At 38.1% G+C, this 10,794-nt stretch overlaps 1 protein-coding gene across 1 annotated transcript; it reads left to right on the top strand.

Annotated features, from left to right (window-relative positions):
- Window positions 1-8,306: 8,306 nt before the first annotated feature.
- LOC133577114 (C-X-C motif chemokine 11-1-like) lies at window positions 8,307-10,145 on the top strand. The gene is made up of 4 exons (XM_061930690.1): window positions 8,307-8,434; window positions 8,551-8,668; window positions 9,736-9,813; window positions 9,915-10,145. The coding sequence occupies exons 1-4, from the start codon at window positions 8,371-8,373 to the stop codon at window positions 9,997-9,999; spliced, it is 345 nt and encodes a 114-aa protein (XP_061786674.1). The 5' UTR covers window positions 8,307-8,370; the 3' UTR covers window positions 10,000-10,145.
- Window positions 10,146-10,794: the final 649 nt, after the last annotated feature.

The raw sequence follows: 10,794 nt of genomic DNA, 5'->3' as shown, positions 1-10,794 counted from the left end.
AACACTTATTTGGAACATCCCACAGGTGAACAGGCTAATTGGGAACAGGTGGGTGCCATGATTGGGTATAAAAGTAGATTCCATGAAATGCTCAGTCATTCACAAACAAGGATGGGGCGAGGGTCACCACTTTGTCAACAAATGCGTGAGCAAATTGTTGAACAGTTTAAGAAAAACCTTTCTCAACCAGCTATTGCAAGGAATTTAGGGATTTCACCATCTACGCTCCGTAATATCATCAAAGGGTTCAGAGAATCTGGAGAAATCACTGCACGTAAGCAGCTAAGCCCGTGACCTTCCATCCCTCAGGCTGTACTGCATCAACAAGCGACATCAGTGTGTAAAGGACATCACCACATGGGCTCAGGAACACTTCAGAAACCCACTGTCAGTAACTACAGTTGGTCACTACATCTGTAAGTGCAAGTTAAAACTCTCCTATGCAAGGCGAAAACCGTTTATCAACAACACCCAGAAACGCTGTCGGCTTCGCTGGGCCTGAGCTCATCTAAGATGGACTGATACAAAGTGGAAAAGTGTTCTGTGGTCTGACGAGTCCACATTTCAAATTGTTTTTGGAAACTGTGGATGTTGTGTCCTCCAGACCAAAGAGAAAAAGAACCATCCAGATTGTTATAGGCGCAAAGTGTAAAAGGCAGCATGTGTGATGGTATGGGGGTGTATTAGTGGCCAAGACATGGGTAACTTACACATCTGTGAAGGCACCATTAATGCTGAAAGGTACATACAGGTTTTGGAGCAACATATGTTGCCATCCAAGCAACGTTACCATGGACGCCCCTGCTTATTTCAGCAAGACAATGCCAAGCCACGTGTTTCATCAACGTGGCTTCATAGTAAAAGAGTGCGGGTACTAGACTGGCCTGCCTGTAGTCCAGACCTGTCTCCCATTGAAAATGTGTGGTGCATTATGAAGCCTAAAATAGCACAACGGAGACCCCCGGACTGTTGAACAACTTAAGCTGTACATCAAGCAAGAATGGGAAAGAATTCCACCTGAGAAGCTTCAAAAATGTGTCTCCTCAGTTCCCAAACGTTTACTGAGTGTTGTTAAAAGGAAAGGCCATGTAACACAGTGGTGAACATGCCCTTTCCCAACTACTTTGGCACGTGTTGCAGCCATGAAATTCTAAGTTAATTATCATTTGCCAAAAAAAAATAAAGTTTATGAGTTTGAACATCAAATATGTTGTCTTTGTAGCATATTCAACTGAATATGGCTTGAAAAGGATTTGCAAATCATTGTATTCCGTTTATATTTACATCAACTCATATGGAAACGGGGTTTGTAGTTACTCGGGGTTGAACTCTACTGTGATATTAATCAGGTTTCATGTATTCATGTCATGTCCATCGTAGTGCATAATAATTTGACGCATTATTATCATCCAGACTTGTTATTGCTGCTTCTTTCTGTTCAAGAAAGGATACAAAAATAATACGGAAGTAGTGGTGGGATTTCCCCCCCTCACCCAGCAGGGCTAGAAAGAGGACCTAAAAGTAAAACTGATGTACGACCAGCGTGGAAACGAGGCGGATTTGTTCACACCATTTGCAAATGTCACAGTGCAAATGAGTCAAAGGAAAAAAGTGTAATCACACATTCCTTCCCTTTTTTTGCTTCACACTCAGACCCTCAGTATGCTGAACAGTGGGGGGATTGTGATGCATACTTGCATGCAAACAATGATATATGAAAACACTTTTTATTTTAAATAATCAGCATCTAAAATGTGAGTTCATTAGATCAAAGGCTCATAACCTTTTGAACCTCGGGACCCAACTTGTCCACTGCAGAGGTGCACGGGTCCCACTGAAATATTAATACTGAATGAGTCATTTTACTCTGGATTGTAATCATATTCTACAATCATATCCAACCTACTTAGAGTTTAATAGGATAAACCTCGTCAAATGATATAAAAGCATGTATTAATCACAAAGGTTATTATCAAGGCTTAAATCAGGCTGATTACAAAGAGAAATACTACTTCAATCTACTGCAAAATAAGACACTTCAACTCAAAAATAAATGTGCAATTATACATAAATATTTTATAAGTATATAAATAATAATACAAGATATGTTTGTTAAATAAACTGTCAATGACATTTAAATGCAAGTGAAAACACAGCTTCACCACTTTAGTCATCATTTTTGCGCTTAAGAAACTTCTAAGGCAGGGGTGTCAAAGTCATTTGAGCTCAGGGGCCACATGGAGGAACATCTAGTCCCAAGTGGTAAAATCACTGCATGATAACTTCAAAATAAAGACAACTCCAGGTTGTTTTTTTTGTTGTACTTTGGCCAAAAATAGAACAAGCACATCCTGAAAACGTACAAGTCACAACTAATCCTCTGGACAAAACACTTCAAGTTTGTTGAAAATTCTGAGGAAAGTCAGGATGAACCTTTAAGTCACAGTCTTTCTGGGACTGAACAAAAAACACAACATGTAAACTCTTCTAGGTATCGAATACCTCCTTTGTCATGTCCACGTATCAGTCCAGTGCTGACTCAACCAACCGTAAGAAACGGAGGTGAAAACTATCCAAAAGGGTTACGTTTTCTCGTTTTTGACAGAGACATTATGTGCCAAATAACCATGTGTTCAAAGCAGAAGACATAAAGTGGCAGGTTTTAAGTTTCATGTGGGTCGAGGATCAGGAGCCACAGTCCCCCTTTACTGTGTACCTCTTGCTTGGCCGTTTGCTAGTGCCAACAGGATTGCTATTGTGACATCCAGTGGACACATTTAGAACTGTAGTTTCTTTCATTCATAAAAATGAAACCTGTCTACGGGCCGTAGGTTGTCAAAATCATATACCTTAGAATCTAAGGTGTATGATTTCAGCTCCAGACTTTGTCTTTATTTGAGATGATCATTACTGCCACAAGTGGTGGAAAAGTGTATTACAACCGAGTACGGCTGCGGCCCATGCAGACGACATCTGAGAGACAGATCTTTGTTGTGGCCCAACAATGGTTAAGAAACACTGCATTAAGTGGACAAAAATGACATATTTGGTGTGTTGTTCATCCCAGCAGGCACAAGACTTTAAAAACTATGCTGAATGAAGTCTTCAAACCTAACGTTGGAAGAACATGCTTTTTGATGGCGCTTCATTCATGTTGGGTTTTGATCTGTCAGGCTTGTCCTAGACAGTTTGGTTATGTTTGAGTTTTTCCTCTGTTTGTTTTATTTGCTGTCAGCGCTCTAATTTTGGTTCGGTTTAATGCTTGTCTCCCTGAGTGCTGTTTCCCCTCAGCTGCGGCTGATTGGCACCTGGCCACACCTGCTGTCAATAAAAAGTAAGTCTAAGTCGTAAGCTGTATGCTGTTTCCAGTTTTCCTGTTTGCTGGTTCCTGTTCCGTTTCCAGTTTGCCTGTTCCTGGTTTGGGTTTTGCCTTAATTTTGGATATTAAATTATGTTTTCCTGCACCAAACCTGCCATCTCTGCATCTTGGGGTTCGTCACCACCAGTGTTGGGACTAACTGTAACGCCGTTAGTTTCGGCGGTAACTAGTAATCTAACGCGTTATTTTTTATATTCAGTAACTCAGTTACCGTTACTACATGATGCGTTACTGCGTTATTTTACCTTACTTTTTATGTAGTATAAAGTGTGTTTTATGGGAGCGCTGCTGTGTCATCGTTCTGATTCTTCTTGTGTCACAAGCCGGAGAAGAGAGAGAGACATGCGCTCTGTGTGTGAGTGTGAGTGTGGGGAGGGAGGGGAGGGGGGGGCGTGTCTGATCATGGCGGAGCCAGAAGTCGAGTTTGCTAACATGGAGATATTTTCACTACTTTTCTTTTGTCGAGCACAAAGAAAAGAACATTTTAGTTAAATGTAAATTGTGCTTTGGATCAAAGATGCCATCTACTGCCCAAAACAGCAATTCAAATCTGCTGAAACAAGCTACATAGCAACATGCTTCAACGAAGCTAGTAAAGAGAGATAGAGACTCCAATGACACTTCACCTCCACCACCACCACCACTTCAGGATTAAGTCTGCCTCTGCTCATCATTCACCGCTGAAGGTACACACACTCTGTCAATCAATGTTCCCTCTAATTGTTGATGTGTGTGAGCAAAGGCAAAAAGTCCCTGAGCATTGAGTGGAGTCCATGTGAGCAACATCACACGTGCACACTGTGGCTACACCAGCAGCACACCTGGCCCAAACCTGACTCAATAACAACTTCAATCTCCATCCATCCATCCATTTTCTACCGCTTGTCCCTTTCAGGGTCGCTGGAGCCTATCTCAGCTGCATTCGGGCGGAAGGCACGGTACACCATGGACAAGTCCCCACCTCATCGCAGGGCCAACACAAATAGACAGACAACATTCTCTTATTATTATAATCAAATGACAGCAGTCATTTCCATTTCTAATATAAGTGTTTAGGCCCACTTACAATGACAATAACAACAAATATTGTTTTTCATGAACTGTGTACTTGTATTGTTTGTCTGGGTGGAGGTCCTGCTTTGGAAATAATTTGTACCCCTTTCAGACATTGCATTTAGTTCCCATTAAAACATTCACATGTTGCACAATGAGATGTAAGCAGGGGATCATGTGTACATTCCTGCAACTTCCTGTTTGTAAAAAATATATTTTTATTAGTATTTATTTAAAAAACTAACAGCATTTCATGATTAATATTTATAAATTAAGATTCCTAATAAATGACACTAGAATAAGCACACATTTGATTGGTAAATCATAGTGTAACAACCTGGAATGACACTTTATGTGTGGTGTTGGAGTTGTCCGACTTTTTGTGTGGCTGTAAACGCATCACTGGCTAAGTGCCATATGTGCACGTGTTGGCGCACGTGAGAAAGAGCGAGCGGCTGCTGTTGATATAACAAAGTTGCTTTTGGTCTGGTTTGTACTGCAGAAAATGACCACTTTGGCTAGATATCATTTTTTTTACTAATGTTTTGGTGATGTGTTTATGGCCGACAATAAAGAGTTTTGCTCAGTAAAGTGATGGATGGAATTCATGTCCTCAAAGCGTCTCGACAGACGTTACAATATTTGAACAATGATGACGAAAAGTGTTTTCTCTGTCGTGTCCGTGTGTCGAAAATTGTTATGCGCTTATTTTTTTATTTGATTTTGTGCGTGGCATAGATTTGCCGTGCGCAGAGGACGCTTGAGCAGTGCGCAATTGCACAGGCGCGCTCCTGAGAGGGAACGTTGCTGTCAATTCTCTTATATACTCTTTCATTCTAGACTTCTAGAGTGTTTGATTATCACATCACTCTAAATGTATAGACTATAAAGTTGACAAACATAAAGAGGGATGCTAGTGGGCCAGGCCAATCTTTCCTTATCTCTAAACTAAAACTGGGGAAATGTGTAGAGTGTTCTGGGCTTCAGACATGATTTTGTATAAGAATTACTTGAGGAAGAAAATGCCTGGTTAGGCTTTGTGTATGTAGTGTGTGCCTTCCTTGCTTTACAGCTATGTTGTTATTGTGCTGTTTGTTACTTATGTATGTTATGTTGCAGCTATTTAAAATAGTTTTGTCAATTTGTTCTGGACAGAAACAAATTGGCCTTTGTAAAATATCTTTGTTGTATGTAGAGCACATTGCTTAGCAGAGTTGAGTGATGCAAATGCATGTGAAGTTGATCAACACATTGTATTATTGTCCAGTGCAATAACAGTACTGAAATGAAGGCTAAAAGGGCATTAATGGGAGCTTTAAAAAAAAAAGAAGAAGAAGAAAAGAAGTAACTAAATAGTTACTTTTCACAGTAACGCATTACTTTTTGGTGTAAGTAACTGAGTTAGTAACTGAGTTACTTTTGAAATGAAGTAACTAGTTACTGCTTTTCAGTAACCAACCCAACACTGGTCACCACCTTCACTACTAGACATGACCATTGCATGAATGTGTTTTTTTTTACGTTGTACTAAACTGTAAATACAGGGAAAAAAAATATATATATATATACAGTATAAGCTATGCATCCATCCATCCATCACATTTGTCGTGCACAATGTGGGGAATGGTTCTGCTGTTCGTTTGTGTGGGTTTTCATATTGTATGAAATGTTCTCATAATAGCGTTGATATAAAACAAATCTAATGTTGACACTAGGGTTGTACGGCATACTAATTAAGGATGTCCGATAATGGCTTTTTGCCGATATCTGATATTCCGATATTGTCCAACTCTTAATTACTGATACTGATATCAACCGTTACTGATATCGACTGATACCGCTATGTATAAAGTCGTGGAATTAACACGTTATTGTGCCTAATTTCGACAACCAGGTATGGTGAAGATAAGGTCCTTTTTTAAAAAATTAATAAAATAAAATAATTTCTTGAATAAAAAATAAAGTAAAACAATATTAAAACAGTTACATAGAAACTAGTAATTAATGAAAATGAGTCAAATTAACTGTTAAAGGTTAGTACTATTAGTGGAGCAGCAGCACGCACGATCATGTGTGCTTACGGACTGTATCCCTGCAGACTGTATTGATATATATTGATATATAATGTAGGAACCACAATATTAATAACAGAAAGAAACAACCCTTTTGTGTGAATGAGTGTGAATGAGGGAGGAAGGTTTTTTGGGTTGGTGTACTAATTGTAAGTGTATCTTGTGTTTTTTATGTTGATTTAATAAAAAAATAAAAAAATAAAAAACGATACCGATGATAAAAAAAACGATACCGATAATTTCCGATATTACATTTTAAAGCATTTATCGGCCGGCCGATATTATCGCACATCTCTAATACTAATGAATCAAAAACGGTACTATACTCTCTTTGAAAAGTACTGGTCCCCCACCAACTGCGACTTATAGTCCGAAAAATACGCTACTTCTAAATCACTAATCCTCGCCTCCATGGCGACAAACTAAGTTTCTTACAAGTATCATCCCTGCAGGACGAGGAATAGCTAAACATGCTTCACTACACACCGTAGGAAGATACGATTGCTCAATGTAAACAAATGCCATGGGTTGATCTTCACCTGACATCCACTGTAATGATACCAAGTACAAGAGCGTAGCTGGTCGATATCACTGTGATTACATCAATATTTTTTATCGTAATAGAGTGTTACTAAAACCCATGCCATGGGTTGATCTTCACCTGACATCCACTGTAATGATACCAAGTACAAGAGCGTAGCTGGTCGATACTACTGTGATTACATCAATATTTTTTATCGTCACAAAATCTATTTTCTTTTAAATTATTTTTATATTCATGAACTCAGGAAATATGTCCCTGGACACATGAGGACTTAAATTATGACCAATGTATGATCCTGTAACTACTTGGTATCGGATCGATACCTAAATGTGTGGTATCATCCAAAACTAATGTCAAGTATCAAAGAAGTGATTATTACATTTGAACAGAAGTGTAGATAGAACATGTTGAAAGAGAAAGTAAGCAGATATTAACAGTAAACGAACAAGTGGATTAATAATCCATTTTTACAGCTTGTTCTTTATCATTTTGACAAAATAATAGGTGTATAAATGACACAATATGTTACTGCATACGTCAGCAAACTAATTAGGAGCCTTTGTTTGTTTACTTACTAATAAAAGACAAGTTGTTTAGTATGTTCACTCATTTATTGCAAAAAGACACATATGTTTAATTGACCCTTAGATTTTTTTGTTAAAATAAAGCCAATGATGCCATTTTTTGTGGTCCCCTCAATTTAGAAAAGCATCAAAGTATCGAAATACATTTTGGTACCGGTACCAAAGTATTGGTATGGAGACAACCCTAGTTGACACAATAGCATAACAGTCTCATTTGTTTTCAGACTGTTTGAAAAAGATGTAATAAGTGTCAACATAACAGGGTACAAATTTTCTGTTCTTCCAGTTTGATCAAAAAGAAATACTACACATGAATGCAATTATTTCAGATCAAACTGGAAGTAGAGAAGGACTGTAACCTGTTATGTTGACATATTGTCTCCAGATGCATGACAAATGGGACAGACCGTTGGATTAAAAATGTCAGAAAAATGTAGAGAAATAAATCAATTTTAAAAACAAAAACATGTTACAAAAATAAATCAATAAGATGGATGTTTAAGTAGGTGGGTGGGCTACGTAGGTGTGGAGATGCTTCGTGGAATGAAAGTCTTTCATTCATTTCCTCTGTGGTTTGTGAGTTTCACTTTCCAAACTAAAAATGCCCCATGAGCATTGGAAGGGTGCGTATATAAGGAAGCTCACGGTGACACAGTCACTCAGTGTTTTGCTTCTCCACTTGACCTTTTCAGTCTCAGCATCTCCTCCACCCAACAGACCACCACCACCACCACAGCCATGTGCCGAACCGCCAAAGCGATGCTTCTCCTGGCTGTCGTTATCTGCATGTCTGCAGCTCAACGTAAGTTTTCATGCTTATTTACCACCTTTTAGATTCACACAGTCACAAGTTAGCTTTGTTTACCAAGTTGAGGTTTTAGCCTAATGAAGTTTGTCTCTTCTGTCTTCCCTGTCTAGGTGAAAAACCACAGAGTTGTCTTTGCCAAGGTGCCAAGAACACGAATGTCCCAAAGTCTGACATCAAAAACGTCACCATATATCCAGCCACTGCCTTCTGCAACAAATTGGAGATAATGTAAGATGTCTTCTACAGCAGGCAATATTCAAACACAGCTCCAAACCAATAAGGAATGGGCTGCTATGCTTAGATCACAGGTGTCAAACTCAAGGCCCGGGGGCCAGATGTGGCCCACTACTTCATTTGATTTGGCTCTCGAAAGCCTGGAAATAGTACGGATCAACAAAGTACTGTAACTTTTCTTACAAAATGTATTCTTTCTTAAAAAATATATGTAATCTCAATTTATGTTAACTTAAATATTGTCTCAAAAATTTTATACAACATTCAAACCATTTTGTAATAGAAATAAATACTAATAATGATTTGAAATTGTAGCAATAGATTTCATAGTAAAATTTTGAAATTTACTGTGGTTTTTACAGCATTTTTCTCTAAATTAAAAAAACTGTACTTTTTTTACTGTAATAAACTGTGGTGCCGTTTTGGCATTTACAGTAATACACCCAAAAATCGACAGTTGTTGATTTGTGGTTAAAAATAAAACCCCCAAAAAACTTTGACTGTAAAATTGGATTTTTTTATTTACAGTAAAGAAACTAAAGTAATTTTTATTTACAGTAAAATTTTACAGTAAAATTCTGGCAACAGAGCAGCTCAGGTGCCAAAATAATACTGCAAAATTGCATTTTTTTAAATTTACAGTAAAAAATAAAAGTAAATTTTACAGTAAAATTCTGGCAACTGAGCTGCCTTTTTTTTTTTACCATAAAAACAGCAGTACTGTTTTTCCATTTACAGTAATATACATTACATTTTGAGGGGATATTATTGCAAATGACCATATTTTTAATACATTTTAGTTTAAAAAAAAAAATGCATTAAACAATTGTGTAATAATGGGGCCAAACATAACTGCGATGTGGCCCTCAGTGAAAATGACTTTGACACCTCTGGCTTAGATAGTACCAGTCAAACACTAAGGCACATTTTCTCATGGTTATAGTATAGAATGAGGCGTGTCCAAACTTTTGACACATGTACCCGTGATGTACATCAAATATGTGTAAATGGACATTGTTGAACTTTTTTTTTTTTTTTTTACCTGTGCTGTCTATTTCCAGTGTCTCCACAAAATCTGGCTCCAATGTCTGTCTGAACCTGAAGCCCGATGCGGAACGTCGTCTGCTTAAAAACTTGACGTGAGTACATCTTGGTTGACACACGCTGCAAAGATGAAACATTATTAGACATAAAAAATAGTATTTGTGTACTAATGTTTCTTTGTGTTGTGTGACTTCAGAAGAAAAATTCAATCCAGCAAAGCTCCTGCTGCAGTCAGCACCAGTCCAACTCCAATCCACACCAAGACAAGTAAAGAAGCCTAGAAAATGTCCAAGAATGCCATCTACAAATGACATGATTATGTATTTAAATGACTTGATTGAGAGTATTTTTTCTACCACTGCATGTTCTTTAATATGACATCCACCTGCACTTTTTTAATATATATATAATAAAAAGGGGAAAACGACATGTTTTTGTTTCTTCAGCGTCCGATATATTTCAATATGATGTTGCACTTGACTTCATGGAGACCTGGCTTTCTAGATCATGACTGTAGTACAAAACCCAAAAACAGTGAGGTTGGCATGTTGTGTAAATGGTAAATAAAAACAGAATACAATGATTTGCAAATCCTTTTCAACTTATATTCAATTGAATAGACTGCAAAGACAAGATATTTCATGTTCCAACTGAGAAACGTAATTTTTTTGCAAATAATCATTAACTGGAAGCAACACATTGCAAAAAAGTTGGCACAGGGGCATGTTCACCACTGTGTTACATGGCCTTTCCTTTTAACAACACTCAGTAAACGTTTGGGAACTGAGGAGACACATTTTTGAAGCTTCTCAGGTGGAATTCTTTCCCATTCTTGCTTGATGTACAGCTTAAGTTGTTCAACAGTCCGGGGGTCTCCCTCGTGCTATTTTAGGCTTCATAATGCGCCACACATTTTCAATGGGAGACACGTCTGGACTACAGGCAGGCCAGTCTAGTACCCGCACTCTTTTACTATGAAGCCCCGTTGATGTAACACGTGGCTGGGCATTGTCTTGCTGAAATAAGCAGGGGCGTCTATGGTAACGTTGCTTGGATGGCAACATATGTTGCTCCAA

This window comes from Nerophis lumbriciformis, linkage group LG36, assembly GCF_033978685.3.
Source record: "Nerophis lumbriciformis linkage group LG36, RoL_Nlum_v2.1, whole genome shotgun sequence".
Taxonomy (NCBI): Eukaryota; Metazoa; Chordata; class Actinopteri; order Syngnathiformes; family Syngnathidae; genus Nerophis; species Nerophis lumbriciformis.
This window is presented reverse-complemented; position numbering and strand designations above follow the sequence as displayed.

Excerpts from the sequence above, each read along its gene's own strand:
- LOC133577114 (XM_061930690.1), top strand. The coding sequence starts at position 8,371 with ATGTGCCGAACCGCCAAAGCGATGCTTCTCCTGGCTGTCGTTATCTGC. Across the intron at positions 8,435-8,550 it reads CTGCATGTCTGCAGCTCAAC|GTGAAAAACCACAGAGTTGT; the intron begins GTAAGTTTTCAT and ends TTCCCTGTCTAG. Across the intron at positions 8,669-9,735 it reads TGCAACAAATTGGAGATAAT|TGTCTCCACAAAATCTGGCT; the intron begins GTAAGATGTCTT and ends GTCTATTTCCAG.